The following is a 21560-nucleotide window of genomic DNA, read 5'->3' as shown; positions in this document are numbered from 1 at the left end:
TTATCTGTCACATTTCCCCACCATGCTATTTGTAGCCATCCAGAGACAATACTACTACTACTGTTATGATCTAGAATGATCTAGAATGAAAGCAAGCACCTTGAAGTAACAGGATAACAGCCTCACTTAGGAGACATTTTATTGCACTTTACCATTTCCTTCAAGAGTATCACTTGAATATTTTCTCTTACATTCAGTTAGTTGTTTTATTTCATGCATGTTGGATGGACTTGCAAGGTCACCAAAAAAAAAAAAAATCCTAAACCAACATTTATTGAGTCCACGTCACAACAGTTCAGGTGCTAGTGGCTTGCCGAGGATGAATAACAGACCACATTTTAATAGGAGTGAAAGACGAGGTATTCTAATGGAGATGGAGGAGTTGTGTGTCATTGCACCCTGATAAATGTCATGCCCACGTTACATCTGAGCTGGGGAGACATCTTTATTCTCCACCCTGCCACTGTGTTGTCTACAAATCAGTATCTCAGGGTTAACGCTGTTAGCTGGCTGGCAAGCTTCCGTCTGGGGACTACTCTCCTCCGCAAAAATTTTTACTTGGGGAAATAAATCAATCTGCTGCTGGTCTACCTGAGCCTCTTTCTCTTCCTCTCTCCCTCTCTTCCTCTCTTCCTCCCTTGCTCCCTCACATTCTCCCTTGCTCCCTCACATTCTCCCTCATTCTGCCGTCACACAAAGATACTTTCTCATTTCTCTGAGCTTTCCTCCATATCTCCTCTTCACTGGCTCCAGGGAATAGATTTCCACTGAACAAGCCCTCACTAGCCCTCCCTGAACCTAATCCACCAACAGGTAGCCAGACTGTAGCTTAACGGCTAGCCTACCTACCAGGACATAACTGATAAGACTGCATAACTGTCTGCACAACGGCTTGCACAACTGTAAAACAGATCACAAGTCATTGAGTCTGTTGGTTCTGTTTGTAGACATATGAAAAGCAGAGAGACGAACAAGCACTTCTGTGAATTGGAGTGTTAGGTTACTCCTCATTGGGAACACTGGAGCCAGGGGTGAATCAGAGAAACACACATTACACACTGTTGTTCAACAAAGCCTGTCTGAGGAAAATATGCTGTGTCTCTATGTGTGTGTGTGTGTGTGTGTGTGTGTGTGTCAGAATGGAGGAAAACATTACATGAGGAAAACACCAGCAGGGAGAGGGATCTCACCACAGGGTCAAATCCAGAAAAGACCATCCTCCAAGACATTTACACTTTAACAGGTCAAAACTACAAATCCTTAAAACATTCATAGTGACTGAAGTATGACACCTTCCATGATGGTAAAGACTACAGTGTATTGTTACATTCCTGACCTTTGGCCTGCATCTCACCCCACCTCTACCCACTAGCAAGGTCGCGCATGATGTCATAGGATATTTGCATGCAGTTAGAGTGCAGCTCAGAGACAAACAAACAGCCACCAGCTGTGTCATAACACCCATTAGACAGCGTCTGTCTGGACTGGAGAGGAGACGGCAGTCTACAGCAGCCTACAGCTTGTTCTAGTTGTTATGATGGCCTTTTACAATGGCTCAGAACCAGAACTTCAGCCAGGCAGCACCCAGAGTCATTCATCAAAACAATCCTAACCAATCTGTGTAATGTTAAACTAATAAATTGTAAACTAATGTGTTCCTTGTGGGTTAATTCTAATTGAAGAGATAAAACAGCCTGAAAAGGTTGAAGGTGTTGTAGTGCTGGACAGGCAATGTGGATAGAAATCCATATCATTATAATCGTACTGAATCCTCATGATAACAATAAGAACAATAAATAAAAACATTGAGATGCACAGTAGGCCTATTACAGGCCTCTAGGCTATACTTTCCAATGCTGTTCTAAGATTGCAACTGCACTGTTTTGACTGCTGTCTGAAATGTTTAACATTAGGCTATAGGCAAGCCTGTTAATGACAGAATACCCAGCAAAATATCATATAATTAAACTTCACACACACACACACACACACACACACACACACACACACACACACACACACACACACACACACACACAGTCCCCCTCTCTCCTACCAGTTTGATGTGTTGTATGGTGGCCTCTCTGGGGACGTCCATCTGGATGTAGATGCCGGTGGGTAACAGGAAGTCCACAGTGACCATGTCCTCTCCAGACAGCTGGGAGTGGGCCGCCCACAAGTCCAGGTCGTCTGTCATGGCGGGAGGCATCGCAGGGACCAACACCCAGCTCAACCATAAGGACCTGGGAGGAGGAAAGAGGACCGTTAGGGAGAGTAACCATGAACTGCTGAAGAACCACAACCACATGGAGAGTATAGAACTGTGACTTTGAATGGCTGAACCACACCTCACAGAGTTCTTCCAATTCCTACTATCCTATTGAAATGCAGACACAGTCTGATACTCTTTACTGATGACTGAAAGTTGGGTGATGTCAGGCTGAGGAGAATGTAATACTCCCTCTTTACCCCCAGGGGGAGCTCTGTATAACACGGACTGGCCATGGTTGGGTGAGCGCCAGCCCTCAGAGGAATGCCCACTAAGCAAACACAGGAACAAAAAGGTCACCAACCCTTCCCCTTACAACCTGCTCTGGTTCCCCCCTCGCTTGGCCGTGAGGCTGTTGCCAAGGCAATTATCAAGTAAACGGAGTTGAGGTAAATTTAGCTGACATTTTTCAAATCATCCAGTGAGTGTGCAATGACCGTAGTTAGTGTGGGACTAGAGTTGACAGGTTTTCAAAATTCCCTTCAAAAAATGTGTTACGGGTTTAGGAGGTGGTTCAAGTACACACACACACACACACACACACACACACACACACACACACACACACACACACACACACACACACACACACACACACACACACACACACACACACACACACACACACACACACACACACTAGAGTAAGTGCTTGAGCAGCTATGGTAAAGAACCACATGCTTCCCAGTTTCCATTCTGGCTCAGTGTTTCACCACAATAGACCATCCACACTCACAGTTGCCTTTCTGTAATGACCTATTCCTGAAGAGCGTGTGTTTAAGTGCTCCAGCAGGCCACAGTTCAATCTCCATTTTGGCTCAATAACACCAGGCCATTAAATCCAGCAGCAGCCCCATTGTCTCTAATGGTGTTAAGTGCTTGGGTCCATTTTGGCTCTGCAGCAAGTACAGTATCATGGCCCATTTGGAGCCACTATCTTGGCCACTTAACATGATCAGCTATGCAGATACAACTGCTCTGACTGCCATTCAACACTCCGAACTAGAACATTCTCTCTTAAAGGGACTATACAATTACTGAGCCACCAAGACGCGGGTAAGTAAACACACTGAACACACACACTCTGACACATTGGTGAGTGGTGGAACTAAGCACTAGTGCTAGGATGATAAAGCGAAAATTATTGACACCAACCATATTGATCACTTATCTCAGGCATTTTGCAGATGTCGTTCATTACAGTAAGTAGCCTATACTAGAGAAATGTCAATGAAATAAGTTTGCTAATGCGACAATTGATGGCTACAACCATCAAACTAGTAGTAGTTTACAGTGCATCCGGAAAGTATTCAGACAACTTGACTTTTTCCACATTTTGTTAGCCTTATGGATTAAATAAATAAAAAAAATCCTCTTCAATCGACACAATAACAAAGCGAAAACAGGTTTTTAGACATTTTCGCAAAACCAAGCCATGAGGTTGAAGAAATTGTCAATAGAGCTCTAAGACAGGATTGTGTCGAGGCACAGATCTGGGGAAGGGTACCAAAACATTTCTGAAGCATTGAAGGTCCTTAAGAACACAGAGACCTCCATCATTCTTAAATGGAAGAAGTTTGGAACCACCAAGACTCTAATTAGAGCTGGCCGCCCGGCCGAACTGAGCAATCGGTGGAGAAGGGCCTTGGTCAGGGAGGGGACCAAGAACCCGATGGTCCCTCTGACAGAGCTCCAGAGTTTCTCTGTGGAGATGGGAGAACCTTCCAGAAGGACAACCATCTCTGTAGCACTCCACCAATTTGGCCTTTATGGTAGAGTGGCCAGACGGAAGGCACTCTTCAGTAAAAGGCATATGACAGCACGCTTGGAGTTTGCCAAAAGGCACCTAAAGACTCTCATACCATGAGAAACAAGATTCTCTGGCCTGAATGCCAAGCGTCACGTCTGGAGGAAACCTGGCACCATCCCTACGGTCAAGCAAGTTGGTGGCAGCATCATGCTTTGGGGATGCTTTTCAACAGCAGGGACTGGGAGACTAGTCAGGATCAAGGGAAAGATGAACAGAGCAAAGTACAGAGATCCTTGATAAAAAACTTGCTCCAGAGCGCTAAGGACCTCAGATTGGGGCGAAGGTTCACCTTCCAACAGGACTATATATCAGTTGTAATTATTTATAAATGTGCAAACATTTCTAAAAAACTGTTTTTGCATTGTCATTATAGGGTATTGTGTGTAGATTGATGAAAAACTAATTAATCCATTTTAGAATAAGGCATAACTTAACAACATTTGGAAAAGGTCCAGGGGTCTGAATACTTTCTGAACACACTGTAAACTACTTGGTTGTAGCCATCAATTGTCCAATTAGCAAACGCATTCTATTGACATTTCTCTAGTATAGGCTACTTATCATAATGAACGACATCAGCAAAATGCCTGAGATGATAACTGATCATTATGGTCGGTGTCCATCATTTTCGCTTTATCATCCTTGATAAAAACCTGCTCCAGAGCGCTAAGGACCTCAGCCTGGGGGCGAAGGTTCACCTTCCAACAGGACAACGACCCTAAGCACACAGCAAAGACACGCAGGAGTGGCTTCGGGACAAGTCTCTGAATGTCCTTGAGTGGCCCAGCCAGAGCCCGGACTTGAACCGAATTGAACATCTCTGGAGAGACCTGAAAATAGCTGTGCAGTGACGCTCCCCATCCAACTTGACAGAGCTTGAGAGGATCTGCAGAGAAGAATGGGAGAAGCTCCCCAAATAAAGGTGTGCCAAGCTTGTAGCGTCATACCAAAAGAAGATGAGGCTGTAATCACTGCCAAAGGTGCGTCAACAAAGTACTGAGTAAAGGGTCTGAATACTTTTGTAAATGTCATATTTCAGTCTTAATTATTTATAAATGTGCAAACATTTCTAAAAACCTGTTTTTGCTATGTCATTATGGGGTATTGTGTGTAGATTGATGAGGGGGAAAAAAACACTTTAAATCCTTTTGGAATAAGGCGTAACGTAATAAAATGTGGAAAAAGTCCAGGGGTCTGAATACTTTCCGAATGCACTGTAAAGGATCATTTAAAAAAAATAAACAGTTGTGCACAATGTTAGAAATGTATCATTCTATTCATCATTATTGCATCAATTCAAGCAATTTATCAGCCAGATGGATTTTTGTCCATATCGCCCAGTTCTAAGCACCTTGTCAAATGTGCAGTTGAATGCCTGACAAACAATGCAGGGAGCCAGAGGGTGATGTCACAGAGGAGCCCAGTTACAGTCATGAAAGGAAAGGTGACACCACAGCATGTCTGTCTGAAGCAGTCACAACTAACATGAGGAGACACACTGAACCCCCCCCCCCCCCCGAGTCACAATGGGATTTGATAAACCATTAGCATCCGTTGCTATATCAACGGTATGATGACCTAATGCGTTGCATTTTGGAGATCATTACAGCAAAAATAACATTATTTTCATCCCTGCTATGTAAACAAAGCTGATTTCGCTGTTGAAACAAGTTTTGTTTAGCTAATAAGATCACACTATTTGGCATGACAAATAGTCAAGGGCAAAACCTTTTAGTGGCCCCCTCTTCACAGTGGAGAGAAAGAAAAAAGTTTTAAAGTCAACTTCGCCATAGGCCGTAGAGAAAATATTGCAGTTTTAAAGCAAGTTTTTTGCAATTCTAAACATTTTGCCATATATAGGGTGGAGATATTTGTTGTTATTGTAAAGAAAACATTTTGGAAGTTTACATACACCTTAGTCAAATACATTTAAATTCAGTTTTTCACAATTCCTGACATTTAATCCTAGTAAAAATTCTGTTTTAGGTCAGTTAGGATCACCACTTTATTTTAAGAATGTGAAATGTCAGAATAATAGTAGAGAGAAGGATTTATTTCAGCTTTTATTTATTTCATCACATTCCCAGTGGGTCAGAAGTTTACATACACTCAATTAGTATTTGGTAGCATTGCCTTTAAATTGTTGATCTTGGGTCAAATGTTTCAGGTAGCCTTCCACAAGCTTCCCACAATAAGTTGGGTGAATTTTGTCCCATTCCTCCTGACAGAGCTGGTGTAACTGAGTCAGCTTTGTAGGCCTCCTTGCTCACACACACTTTTTCAGTTCTGCCCACAAATTTCTACAGGATTGAGGTCAGGGCTTTGTGATGGCCACTCCAATACCATGACTTTGTTGTCCTTATGCCATTTTGCCACAACTTTGGAAGTATGCTTGGGGTCATTGTTCATTTGGAAGACCCGTTTGCGACCAAGCTATAACTTCCTGACTGATGTTTTGAGAAGTTGCTTCAATATATCCACATAATTTTCCTTCTCATGATGCCATCTCTTTGTGAAGTGCACCAGTCCCTCCTGCAGCAAAGCACCCCTACAGCATGATGTTGCCACCCCTGTGCTTCACGGTTGGGATGGTGTTCTTCGGCTTGCAAGCCTCCCCCTTTTTCCTCCAAACATAACGATGGTCATTATGGCCAAACAGTTCTATATTTGTTTCATCAGACCAGAGGACATTTCTCCAAAAAGTACAATCTTTGTCCCCATGTGCAGTTGCAAACCGTAGTCTGGCTTTTTTATGGCGGTTTTGGAGCAGTGGCTTCTTCCTTGCTGAGTGGCCTTTCAGGTTATGTCGATATAGGACTCGTTTTACTGTGGATATAGATACTTTTGTACCTGATTCCTCCAGCATCTTCACAAGGTCCTTTGCTGTTGTTCTGGGATTGATTTGCACTTTTCGCATCAAGGTACGTTCATCTCTAGGAGACAGAACACGTCTCCTTCCTGAGCGGTATGACGGCTGCGTGGTCCCATGGTGTATATACTTGCGCACTATTGTTTGTACAGATGAACGTGGTACCTTCAGGCATTTGGAAATTGCTCCCAAGGATGAACCAGACTTGTGGAGGTCTACAATTTTTTTTCCTAAGGTCTTGGCTGATTTCTTTTGATTTTTTCCCATGGTGTCAAGCAAAGAGGCACTGAGTTTGAAGGTAGGTCTTGAAATACATCCACAGGTACACCTCCAAATGACTCACATTATGTCAATTAGCCTATCATAAGCTTCTAAAGCCATGACATCATTTTCTGGAATTTTCCAAGCTGTTTAAAGGCACAGTCAACTTGGTGTATGTAAACTTCTGACCCGCTGGAATTGTGATACAGTGAATAAGTGAAATAATCTGTCTGTAAACAATTGTTGGAAAAATGACTTGTGTCACATGCCCAAAGTAGATGTCCTAACCGACTTGCCAAAACTATAGTTTGTTAACAAGAAAATTGTGGAGTGGTTGAAAAACGAGTTTTAATGACTCCAAACTTCGGACATCAACTGTATATTCAATGGCATTCAATGTAGGATTTGCGCATAAGGTCGAGTCAACCATATATAGCTGATGAGAAGATTTCCCCTGGGCTAGTGCGTTAATAAGGTGTGATTTCATCATGACAGTGTAAAGGGTATAGGAGAATGTATAGGGTGTCTGTGATAGCAGAGGAGTCACTGTAGAACTATGACAGCCTAGTCAATATTAATGACACACATATTCCACTGTCACACTTAATGAAATTATTCCACCATGTCAGTTTGGAAAGAAAGAACTGTTGTCATGGTACCACCCCATTGTTCTATTGAAAAGGTCTCCCCTAAAGACTGACAAATATATTATGATTAGGATTATTAACAAGTATGTCCTTATGTTCTTTGTAAACTGTTGCGGTCTCTCTCTCGTACTCTAGTCTACAATGGGGCAGTGTGTGTGAGGAGGGGGGAGATATGAGGTCATGGTCAGTGATTAAGGACCCTGTGACACTTCTAAAATTACTACAATGACTTCACAAAAGAGGAAGACCCCCCACCCCCACTCCACTATAAATACAGTACCGGTGTGAATGAGGTCACATTCTCGCTCTCTCACACACACAATCTATACTAGGGCATCCCGAGTCAGCTTTTCCACTAGCTCTCTATCTGAGTGGCTGTTGTTCAGGGAGGAATGGGGGCTTAGGGACTGTACTGACCACATCCAGTCATATTCATCCACATCAGCCCACATGGTGTCATGTCATACCCCTTCCCTCTCTGAACATGTTAACTCCCCTTGTGAGTGGGGGGAAATAGAGTGTGTGTGTGGTCAGTAGGGGTGGTAGAGTGTGTGTGTGAGTGAGATTAGTCAGTAGGGTGTGAGTTGTGGAAATGTTGTGGTACAGAGTGGTAGCACTTCTAGGTGAACAGAACACATTTTGATGTAGAACTAGTGGTTCACAGTTACCCTGAGGTTCTGTCTCAGTGTGAGGCCTGACATAACAGGCGAGTTAGGAGTGTGTGTGAGGTGTGTGTATGAGGGTTATGAAGAGTGTGTGTGTGAGAAACAGTCACACCCTCACTGCTGCTCAAACATGACAGAAATCCAGAAATCACTAGACACTCCTACTTGTGGATTTTGAGAGTGGTTGTGGGCTTGAGACAGGATATGATAGAAAAAACTGAAGAGGATAAATACCCTTTACTGTAGTTAGGTCTACTGTAGCAAAATCATAGTTGTGGTCTGGTCTGTACAGTCCAACAACAATAAACTGGACATAGTAGGCCTACTATAGAGGACAGGGTAATGAGGCTATATAGTGTATATGGTGGAGACAACATATTGTGTGTGCAAGGTTTTGATTGTATTTATTCAACACACATACTGTGGTTTTCCACCTGTTCCTGTCTCGGTGGTAAACATCAGTGTCATATCTTGTATTTGTCCATTTGGTGGGAAAAGTGGCCCAGGATATTGGATTAGCGCTCAAACTACAACCCCCCCCCTCCTCTACCTTCTATCTCTCTGGTCTGTCCCTCTCCTCTCTCTCCCTCGCTCTCTCTACCCTGTATCAGTGGGTACTGATGTGGCCAAGAGTTTTATTTATATTTTTAACTTTTACCCCTTTTTCTCCCTAATTTCATGGTATCCAATTGGTAGTTACAATCTTGTCTCATCGCTGCAACTCCCGTACGGACTCGGAAGAGGCGAAGGTCGAGAGCCATGTGTCCTCTGAAACGCAACCCAGCCAAGCCACACTGCCTGCTTAACCCGGAAGCCAGCCGCACCAATGTGTCGGAAGAAACACCGTACACCTGGCGACCGTATCAGCGTGCATTGCGCCAGCCCGCCACAGGAGTCGCTAGAGCGCGATGGGACAAGGGCATCCCAGCCGGACAGACCCTCTCCTAACCCGGACGATGCTGGGCCAATTGTGCACCGCCCCATTGGTCTCCCGGTAGCGGCAGAGCCTGGACTTGAACCAGGATCTCTAGTGGCACAGCTAGCATTGCGATGTAGTGCCTTAGACTACTGCGCCACTCAGGAGGCCCGGCCAAGAGTTACACAAATCATTGTAACATAAAACCCAACTTTTGTGAAAACCTAAATCATCCATAGTGATGTCATAAAGGTGTATTGCGACATCACAGAGCATCCATTATGATGTCACTTATCACCCTGTGGGTGGAGAGAGGGGGGAGGGAGGAAAGAGGAGGAAATGTCAACAGATTTATTTCATGCTCAGCACAGCCCACTCGGAGTGCACCACTGCTTAATCCTCAAGATAATATAATGGCAGCGATGGCTGCAGGGTGGCTGTGTGTGTATAAATAGTACTATTGAGGTTGGGGATGGAGATGCAGGTTTTATTGTATGCATGTATGTTTGGAAGGGGTAAGGGAGTAGAGGGAAGGGGAAAGGATAAATGTTTGGAAGGAGCAGCACAGCCCAAAGTCAGATGCCACATGCTCATACCACTGTGTTAATGAGGGTTAGGCTCAACACATTACTAAGCACTGTACACGCCTGGATACTGAGCATGCCTCAACCACTCATCTCCCAAACTGTTCTGACACTGACTGTTGTGTGATGCAGCGTCACTAGGCAGGGAGTTTAGTGGTGGAGCGTTCCAGTGTGTCATATCCTCTCTGAGACACAAGTCTGTTACACCCCCCCCCCCCCTCCCTTCCCCCTCCCTTCCCCCCTGGGCATTTGAACACACACACACACACACACCCCTGTCCACCGACGGCAAGAAAAAACAGATACAGTAGTGATACACCATATTCAGATACTGTACACTATTTTCTCTCTCACACACGGTTCTTAATCATGTTGTTTTCTATGGAATCCACTCAGTGTGCAGCGTGGCTGCACTTGACTTGAACGTGAGGCCTCTGGGAGAACATTTGGGTGGAGGCAGAGAACTCACTCCTGCCAAACATAATGGAGAGAGAGAGAGCGAGTGAGTAATGGTAAAGAGATGGGGAAAGAAACAGAGGGAGGGAGAGAATGAGGAGAGGAAACAGCAAATAAGAAGATTGAGAGATGGCAAGACATGTATGATGTTAATATTTATCTCTCTGTGGCAGCAGTGTTAGATGGGTTCAACTGGATGCCCCACCCTGGATGCCTCACTTCTGTGTCTGTGCCATAATTCTAATCCCTCGGATTAAAAGGGTCTTTTAACATGGCTACTGGCAAAGTGTGGCATAGTGTAGAGTATAACACAGAAACACAGTGCGTATTGAACCCTGGCAGGATGACACAGGGGCTGCTGGAAGTCACCTTGTATTATCAACGCATGCGTTACAAAAAGGCCATTGGTGTTAAAAAACAAGCTAAACCTACATTACAAATCATAGGATCTATAATGAGAAAAGCTAATGTTGTGCTAATTAACAAATTCTTACTCAAATGACAGTGTAAACACAAAGAAATATTCATACTGTTGTACATAAGCCTACCACCTTACAAAGAAAGTGCCTAATTGTCCTTTTATCCACTGCACTTTGTGTTTATGCATACATGTGTATCGATGATGTAATGCATTATAGATGATGCCTGTACCATGTTTGACTATGATTTCGTTTGGTATCTCAAAACCCAGTGGTCCACAATGTGGACATGTTATGGGACTGAGAGAAGAAAAATTCAGTTTTAAATATAATTTCATTCTACACATTTTGACATGGTTTCTGCTGTGTTCTTATGCTGAGTGACTCAAAAATGACGAAATCAAATGGGAGCCCCATGCCATGACATTTTGGGAATTTTAGATTCCCCCTAACTGTAAATGTTTATTTTGGTAATTGTTAGATTTCAATGATCCTATTTAAAAATATATAGCTCTATCTTTTCTACATACTTTATATCTGGTTTTATCCGTTTAAGTTTACACTAAAAATATTTGACCATGGCTAAAAAGACCCCCCCCAAAATCTAAAATAAATTGATATACAGTACCAGTCAAAAGTTTGGACACCTACTCCTTTAAGGGTTTCTCTTTATGTGTACATTGTATAATAAAAGTGAAGACATCAAAACTATGAAATGACACATTCAATCATGACGCAACCAAAAAAGTGTTAAACGAATCAAAATATATTTTATATTTGAGAATCTTCAAAGTAGCCAGCCTTGCCTTCATGACAGCTTTGCGCACGCTTGGCATTCATAATGTAGTCACATGGAATGCATTTCAACATTTCAATTAACAGCTGTGCCTTGTTAAAAGATAATTTGTGGAATTTCTTTCCGGTTCTATCAGTTGTGTTGTGACAAGGTGTGTGTGTGTGTGTGTGTGTGTGTGGGGGGGAGAAATACAGAAGATAGCCCTATTTGGTAAAAGACCAAGTCCAGCTCAAAAGACCAACAGCTCAAATAAGCAAAAAGAAACAACAGTCCATCATTACTTTAAGACATGAAGGTCAGTCAACACGGAAAATTTCAAGAACTTTGAAAGTTTCTTCAAGTGCAGTCGCAAAAACCATCAAGCTCTAAGCTGAAACTAGGTCTCATGAGGACTGCCACAGGAAATGAAGACCCAGAGTTACCTCTGATGAATGTATCCTCTGCAGCAGAGTTAACTGCACCTCAGAAATTGCAGCCCATGTGGTTCCCACCGTGAAGCATGGAGGAGGTGTGATGGTGCTTTGCTGGTGACACTGATTTATTTAGAATTCAAGGCACACATAACCAGCATGGCTAACACAACATTCTGCAGCAATACGCCTTCCATTCTGGTTTGCGCTTAGTGGGACCATCATTTGTTTTTCAACAGGAAAAAAAATGACCCAAAACACACCTCCAGGCTGTGTAAGGGCTATTTGAAAGTGATGGAGTGCTGAATCAGATGACCTGGCCTCCACAATCACCCGACCTTCACCCAATTGAGATGTTTATTTTACCTTTATTTAAAGGAAAGTCAGTTAATAAGAACAAATTCATATTTTCAATGACGGCCTAGGAACAGTGGGTTAACTGCCTTGTTCAGGGGCAGAACGACAGATTTTTACCTCGTCAGCTCGGGGATTCGATCTTGCAACCTTTCAGTTACAATCCAATGCCTTAACCACTAGTTAGATCGCAGAATGAAGGAAAAGCATCCAACAAGTGCTGAGCATGTGTGGGAACTCCTTCAAGACGGTTGGAAAAACATTCCAGGTGAAGCTGGTTGAGAGAATGCCAAGTGTGCGCAAAGCTGTCATCAAGGCAAAGGGTGGCTACTTTGAAGAATCTCAAATATAAAATATATTTTGATTTGTTTAACACGTGTTTGGTTACTAAATGATTCCATATATGTTATTTCATAGTTTTGATGTCTTCACTATTACTGTACAATGTAGAAAATAGTAAAAATAAAGAAAAAAACATGGAATGAGTAGGTGTCCAAACTTGACTGGTACTGTATATAAACACATGTTTCTGATTGGCTAGAAGGGAATTCTAAAATGGACATTAAAACCAGATAATAATTACAATTTAGCTACTATGGCCTATTTATTGCCTACCTCCTCACACCATTTGCACAAACTGTATATAGACTTATATAGACTTTCTATTGTGTTATTGACTGTACGCTTGTTTATTCCATGTGTAACTCTGTGTTGTTTGTGTCGCACTGCTTTGCTTGATCTTGGCCAGGTCGCAGTCGTAAATGAGAACTTGTTCTCAACTAGCCTACCTGGTTAAATAAGGTGAAATAAAAAATAACTGGACAGTTGGAAAAGATATCGGGACACCTTGCAACCATGACGCGATATGCACCTTCACATGCAGACCATACTTGCTACAAAGTTACAGAAAGAAAAACCAACAACCACACAAACCGAAATTGTATACCTTGTAAACGCCAGTCTAACAAGAGAGAGAAGGAAGAAAAAAATAAAATGTATAAAAAAATAGCTAGCTACAGTAGATAGCTAGAATTGATTTGTTTTTCCAGATAATTTTTGGGGAGCATCTGATGATAACCTAACGTGGTGAGTGATTAACATTTATTTCTCTGGCCCCTACTGTCGCAACAATTTCAAATGATTCTACTGAGTTACAGTTCATTTAAGGAAATTGAAACATTCATTAACATTAATCTATGAATTTCACATGACTGGGCAGGGATGCAGCCATGGGTTAGCCAGGCCAGGCCAAACTAGTTTTCCACACAAAGGGGTTTTATCACAGAGAGAAATATTCCTCAGTTTCATCAGCTGTCCGGGTGGCTGGTCTCAGACGATCCTGCAGGTGAAGAAGCCTGATGTGGAGGTCCTGGGCTGGTGTGGTTACACGTGGTCTGCAGTTGTGAGGCTGGTTGGACATACTATCTAAAATGACATTGGAGGCAACTTATGGTAGAGAAATTAACATTTAATTCTCTGGCAACAGCTCTGGTGGACATTCCCACAGTCAGCATGCCAACTGCACACTCCCTCAAAATTTGAGACATCTGTGGCATTGTGTTGTGTCAAAACCGCACATTTTAGTGTGGCCTTTTATTGTCCCCAGCACAAGGTGCACCTGTGTAATGATCATGCTGTTTAATTAGCTTCTTGATATGCCATATAAACTAGGAAAATGAGAAATGCTCACTAACATGGATGTAAACAAATGAGTGCACAAAATTGGAGAGAAATAAGCTGTGTGTGTGTGTGTATGGGACACTTCTGGGATCTTTTATTACAGCAAATGAAACATGAGACAAACGTGTTTATTTTTTTGTTCAGTATACAGTTCAAGTCGGAAGTTTACATACACTTAGGTTGGAGTCATTAAAACTTGTTTTCAACCCCTCCACACATTTCTTGTTAACAAACTATAGTTTTGGTAAGTCGGTTAGGACATCTACTTTGTGCATGACAAGTACATTTTTCCAACAATTGTTAACAGACAGATTATTTCACTGCATCACAACTCCAGTGGGTCAGAAGATTACATACACTAAGTTGACTGTGCCTTTAAACAGCTTGGAAAATTCAAGAAAATTATGTCACGGCTTTAGAAGCTTCTGATAAGCTAATTGACATAATTTGAGTCAATTGGAGGTATACAGTTGAAGTCAGAAGTGTAAATGTATTTGGCTAAGGTGTATGTAAACTCAGTTTTTCACAATTCCTGACGTCTAATCCTCGTAAAGATCCCCTGTTTTAGGTCAGTTAGGATTACCACTTTATTTTAAGAATGTGCAATGTCAGAATAATAGTAGAAAGAATGATTTATTTCAGCTTTTATTTATTCGTCACTTTCCCAGTGGGTCAGAACTTTACATAAACACAATGCTACCAAATACTAATTGAGTGTAACTTGGGTCAAATGTTTCGGGTAGCCTTCCACAAGCTTCCCACAGTAAGTTGGGTGAATTTTGTCCCATTCCTCCTGACAGAGCTGGTGTAACTGAGTCAGCTTTGTAGGCCTCCTTGCTCGCACACGCTTTTTCAGCTCTGTCCACAAATTGTCTATAGGATTGAGGTCAGAGCTTTGTGATGGCTAATCCAATACCTTGACTTTGTTGTCCTTAAGCCATTTTCCCACAACTTTGGAAGTATGCTTGGGGTCATTGTCCAATTGGAAGACCCATTTGCGACCAAGCTTTAACTTCCTGACTGATGTCTTGAGATGTTGCTTTAACCTCTCTGGGCTAGGTGGCACCAAATCGTCCCACCTACGCAACAGCCAGTGTAATCCCGTGGCGCGATTTTCAAATACCTTAGAAATGCTATTACTTCAATTTCTCAAACATATGACTATTTTACACCATTTTAAAGACAAGACTCTCGTTAATCTAACCACACTGTCCGATTTCAAAAAGGCTTTACAACGAAAGCAAAACATTAGATTATGTCAGCAGAGTACCCAGCCAGAAATAATCAGACACCCATTTTTCAAGCTAGCATATAATGTCACAAAAACCCAGAAGACAGCTAAATGCAGCACTAACCTTTGATGATCTTCATCAGATGACACACCTAGGACATTATGTTATACAATACATGCATGTTTTGTTCAATCAAGTTCATATTTATATCAAAAACCAGCTTTTTACATTAGCATGTGACGTTCAGAACTAGCATACCCCCGCAAACCTCCGGTGAATTTACTAAATTACTCACGATAAACGTTCACAAAAAACATAACAATTATTTTAAGAATTATAGATACAGAACTCCTTTGTGCAATCGAGGTGTCCGATTTTAAAATAGCTTTTCGGTGAAAGCACATTTTGCAATATTCTGAGTACATAGCCCAGCCATCACGGCTAGCTATTTAGACACCCACCAAGTTTAGCCCTGACCAAACTCCGATTTACTATTACAAAAGTTTGATTACCTTTGATGTTCTTCATCAGAATGCACTCCCAGGACTGCTACTTCAATAACAAATGTTGGTTTGGTCCAAAATAATCCATCGTTATATCCAAATAGCGGCGTTTTGTTTGTGCGTTCAAGACACTATCCGAAGTGTAAATAAGGGTCACGAGCATGGCGCAATTCGTGACAAAAAAAATCTAAATATTCCATTACCGTACTTCGAAGCATGTCAACCGCTGTTTAAAATACATTTTTATGCCATTTTTCTCGTAAAAAAGCAATAATATTCCGACCGGGAATCTGCATTTAGGTAAACAGAGGAAAGAAAATAAAGCATTCGGTCGACTCGGGCATGCGCCTAAGCCCACAGTACTCTGACCATCCAAACGCGATAAAGTGTTTCAGCCAGAGCCTGCCTCGATATCCTTCAGCTTTTTCCCGGGCTCTGAGAGCCTATGGGAGCCGTAGGAAGTGTCACGTTATTGCAAAGATCCTCAGTCTTCAATAAAAAGAGCCAAGATAAAACACAACTTGTCAGACAGGCCACTTCCTGCATGGAATCTTCTCAGGTTTTGGCCTGCCATATGAGTTCTGTTATACTCACAGACACCATTCAAACAGTTTTAGAAACTTTAGGGTGATTTTCTATCCAAAGCCAATAATTATATGCATATTCTAGTTACTGGGCAGGAGTAGTAACCAGATTAAATCGGGTACGTTTTTTATCCAGCCGTGTCAATACTGCCCCCTAGCCCTAACAGGTTAATATATCCACATACTTTTCCTCCCTCATGACACCATCAAATTTGTGAAGTGCACCAGTCCCTCCTGCAGCAAAGCTGCACCCCCGTGCTGCCACCCCCGTGCTTCACGTTTGGGATGGTGTCGTCGGCTTGCAAGCCTCCCCCTTTTCGTTCTAACATAACGATGGTCATTATGGCCAAACAGTTCTATTTTTGTTTCATCAGACCAGAGGACATTTCTCAAAAAAGTATGATCTTTGTCCCCATGTGCAGTTGCAAACCGCAGTCTGGCTTTTTTAATGGCAGTTTTGGAGCACTGGCTTCTTCCTTGCTGATCGGCCTTTCAGGTTGTCAATATAGGACTCGTTTTACTGTGGATATAGATACTTTTGTACCAGTTTCCTTCACAAGGTCCTTTGCTGTTGTTCTGGGATTGATTTTGCACAATTCTAGAAGACAGAACGCGTCTCCTTCCTGACCGGTATGACGGCTGCGTGGTCCCATGGTGTTCATACTTACATACTATTGTTTGTACAGATGAACATAGAACCTTCAGGCATTTGGAAATAGCTCCCAAGGATGAACAAGACTTTCTTTTGATTTTCCCATGATATCAAGCAAAGAGGCACAGAGTTTGAAGGTAGGCCTTGAAATACATCCCGTTACACCTCCAATTCACTCAAATTATGTCAATTAGCCTATCAGAAGCTTCTAAAGCCATGACATAACTTTCTGGAATTTTCCAAGCTGTTTACAGGCACAGACAACTTAGTGTATGTGGCAGTTTTTTGGCGGCATGAAGCTTTCATTAGACCAATGAAATTGCCGAACGGGCTAAGGTCAAACAACTTTTGTTGTTTACTGTTTAGATTAAATCGAGCGCTCTCAAACTTCCCATCATTCTGATTACGGTAGTCATTTTGTCACCCTCATCATGGCAAAGACACGGAGAAATGCATATGATGCAGCTTTCAAGTTGAAGGCGAATGATCTGGCTGTTGGAAAAGGAAATAGAGCTGCTGCACGGGAGCTTAGTCTTAATGAGTCGATGATAAGACGTTGGAAACAGCAGCGTGAGGAATTGACTCAGTGCAAAAAGACAACTAAAGCTTACTGCTAATTTATTATTTTTTTTACAAGCCGTGTTTCGGTAAAGCCTATTTATTTTTGTTACAAGCCGTGTTTCGTTAAAGCCTGTGTAAAGTTCATTTGTTTCAATGTACCGGTAGGCACCTGCGGCTTATAGACATGTGCGGCTTATTTAAGTTCAAAATAAATAAAATAAAATAATTCAGTGGGTGCGGCTTATATTCAGGTGCGCTTAACCTGTTAGGGCTAGGGGGCAGTATTGACACGGCTGGATAAAAAACATACCCGATTTAATCTGGTTACCACTCCTACCCAGTAACTAGAATATGCATATACTTATTACATATGGATAGAAAACACCCTAAATTTTCTAAAACTGTTTGAATGGTGTCTGTGAGTATAACAGAACTCAAATGGCAGGTCAAAACCTGAGAGATTCCTTTACAGGAAGTGGCCTGTCTGACCATTTCTTGAACTTCTTTTCCATCTCTATCATTTACTAAGGATCTCTGCTCTAACGTGACACTTCCCACGTCGTCCATAGGCGCTCAGAGCCCGGGAAAAAACAGAATGTCGTCATTCCAGCCCCAGGCTGAAACACATTATCGCCTTTCTCAAGTGGCCGATCAAGGGACACTGGGCTTATGCGCGTGACCCCGACCGCCCCCGCCTTTGGGATTTTTTTCCTCTGTTTGCCGAAAAGGAGATTCCCTGTCGGAATATTATCGCTTTTCTACGAGAAAAATGTCGTAAAAATTGATTTTAAACAGCGGTTGACATGCTTCGAAGTACGGTAATGGAATATTTAGAATTTTATTGTCACGAATTGCGCCATGCGCGCGACACTTCTTTACTATTTCGGATAGTGTCTGGAACGCATGAACAAAACGCCGCTATTCGGATATAACGATGGATTATTTTGGACCAAACCAACATTTGTTATTGAAGTAGCAGTCCTGGGTGTGCATTCTGACGAAGACAACAAAAGGTAATCAAACTTTTATAATAGTAAACCTGATATTGGTGAGTGCTAAACTTGCCGGGTGTCTAAATAGCGAGCCCGTGATGCCTGGGCTATGTACTTAGAATATTGCAAAATGTGCTTTCACCAAAAAGCTATTTTAAAATCGGACATATCGAGTGCATAGAGGAGGTCTGTATCTATAATTCTTAAAATAATTGTTATGCTTTTTGTGAACGTTTATCGTGAGTAATTTAGTAAAATGTTAGCGAATTCCCGGGAAGTTTGCGGGGGGTATGGTAGTTCTGAACGTCACATGCTAATGTAAAAAGCTGGTTTTTGATATAAATATGAACTTGATTGAACAAAACATGCATGTATTGTATAACATAATGTCCTAGGGTTGTCATCTGATGAAGATCATCAAAGGTGAGTGCTGCATTTAGCTGTCTTCTGGGTTTTGGTGACATTATATGCTGGCTTGAAAAATGGGTGTCTGATTATTTCTGGCTTGGTACTCTGCTGACATAATCTAATGTTTTGCTTTCGTTGTAAAGCCTTTTTGAAATCGGACAGTGTGGTTAGATTAACGAGAATCTTGTCTTTAAATGGCTGTAAAATAGTCATATGTTTGAGAAATTGAAGTAATAGGATTTTTAAGGTTTTGAAAATCGCGCCACAGGCTGGCAGTGGCTGTTACGTAGGTGGGATGCAAGCGTCCCACCTAGCCCATAGAGGTTAATAGTCCGTAGATTACGGTATGTAAACGTCCGACTTCAACTGTACCTGTATTTCAAGGCCTACCTTCAAACTCAGTGCTTCTTGGCATGACATCATGGAAAAATCAAAAGAAAATCAGCCAAGACCTCAGGACAAAAATTTTAGACCGCCACAAGTCTGGTTCATCCTTGGGAGCAATTTCCAAACACCTGAAGGTACCACGTCCATCTGTACAAACAATAGTACGCAAGAATAAACACAATGGGACCATGCAGATGTTATACTGCTCAGGAAGGAGACGTGTTCTGTCTCCAAGAGATGAACGTACTGTGGTGCGAAAAGTGCAAATCAATCCCAGAACAACAGCAAAGGACCTTGTGAAGATGCTGGAGGAATCAGGTACAAAAGTATCTATATCCACAGTAAAATGAGTCCTCTATCGACATAACCTGAAAGGCCGCTCAGCAAGGAAGAAACCATTGCTCCAAAACCTACGGTTTGCACATGGGGACAAAGATCGTACTTTGGAGAAATGTCCTCTGGTCTGATGAAACAAAAATAGAACTGTTTGGCCATTATGACCATCGTTATGTTTGGAGGAAAAAGGGGGAGGCTTGCAAGCCGAAGAACACTATCCTAACCGTGAAGCACAGGGGTGGTAGCATCATGTTGTCGGGGTGCCTTGCTGCAGGAGGGACTGGTGCACTTCACAAAATAGATGGCATCATGGAGGAAAATGATGTGGATATATTAAAGCAACATCTCAAGACATCAGTCAGGAAGTTAAAGCTTGGTTGCAAATGGGTCTTCCAAATGGACAATGATCCCAAGCATACTTCCAAAGTTGAGGACAACAAAGTCAAGGTATTGGAGTGGCCATCACAAAGCCCTGACCTCAACCCTATAGAAAGTTTGTGGGCAGAACTGAAAAAGCGTGTGCGAGCAAGGAGGCCTACAAAACTGACTCCGTTAAACCAGCTCTGTCAGGAGGAATGGGCCAAAATTCACCCAAATTATTGTAGGAAGCTTGTGGAAGGCTACCCAAAACGTTTGACCCAAGTTAAACAATTTAAAGGCAATGCTACCAAATACTAATTGAGTGTATGTAAACTTCTGACCCACTGGGAATGTGATGAAAGAAATAAAAGCTGAAATAAATCACTCTAATGTTATTCTGACATTTCACATTCTTAAAATAAAGTGGTGATCCTAACTGAACTAAGACAGGGGATTTTTACTAGGATTAAATGTCAGGAATTGTGAAAAACTGAGTTTAAATGTATTTGGCTAAGGTATATGTTAACTTCCGACTTCAACTGTATATTTATTTTTCAATCATATTTTTGGGAGTGGCGGCAATGATTTGTTGCCCACCGCTGCAAAATGTATATAGGGGAAACACTGCACACACACTCACAGGAAAGCTCACAATAACAAGCAGCTGTTCTAACAAGGAGCTCTCCATTACAGAGAGTTGTAGACTCTTCACACCTCCCTCAGGGAATGAGAGGAGGGAGGGAGGGAGGGAGAAAGAGTTAGAAAGAGGAGGAAAGGGCAAAAGAGGACTGTAGAGTAATAGAATAAACAGATAATTTTATTAAGCAATATTATTTCAGGATTCAAGTTGCAACAGGAAATCAGAGATAGAGGGAAGAGGAGAGAAAGTTGTTTATGGATGGAGGGAGATACGAGAGGAGGGTTAAATGTGGATAGATGGTACATGTAATGGAGGGAGAGAGAAAGGAGAATGAGAGAGAGAGAGAACAGAGAGAGGGGAAGAGGGAGATGGGAGGCTGAGTTACAATGTTTGCCTGTGGCGGGTGGGCTGGCCTGGGTCTCTACAATAGTCCTCTGTACCCGCTCAGCTCAACCATCTGTGTGTGTGTGTGTGTGTGTGTGTGTGTGTGTGTGTGTGTGTCTTTCAGAGTGTCAGTGAAGGCAGTCCCGTGCCCGACTCCACACAAACACTGGCCTTGTGTCAGCCTTGCCCCCACCCCTCACCTCCGTCAACTCGTCAGACCCGTTGCATTCCCCATGCAGGAAAAACAGTTGGGCCACAAAAGCCCAACAGGCCATTACGACCCAGCAAAACACAAGGGCCACAGAGGTCACATGGAACTGGGGCCCACACTGGACTAGTGTAATGTGTATACAGTACGTGGTCTATTTTGGCATGGAGCTGTCGA

General features: G+C 42.4%; 1 protein-coding gene across 5 annotated transcripts in view; it reads right to left on the bottom strand.

Moving 5' to 3' along the window:
• LOC106581359 (phosphatidylinositol 4,5-bisphosphate 3-kinase catalytic subunit beta isoform) overlaps positions 1 to 21560 on the bottom strand; it is a 96117-nt gene that overhangs the window by 28829 nt on the left and 45728 nt on the right. For all 5 annotated transcript variants that reach the window (XM_045703940.1, XM_014163366.2, XM_014163367.2 and 2 more), the window contains one exon: positions 2057 to 2243. In XM_045703940.1, the coding sequence (XP_045559896.1) occupies positions 2057 to 2209 (153 nt within the window). In that variant the 5' untranslated portion in view covers positions 2210 to 2243. The remainder of the gene's footprint in view (positions 1 to 2056; positions 2244 to 21560) is intronic.

This window comes from Salmo salar, chromosome ssa20 (assembly GCF_905237065.1).
Source record: "Salmo salar chromosome ssa20, Ssal_v3.1, whole genome shotgun sequence".
NCBI lineage: Eukaryota > Metazoa > Chordata > Actinopteri > Salmoniformes > Salmonidae > Salmo > Salmo salar.
Note: the sequence above shows the minus strand (reverse complement) of the source record. Positions and strands in the feature narration are given on the sequence as shown.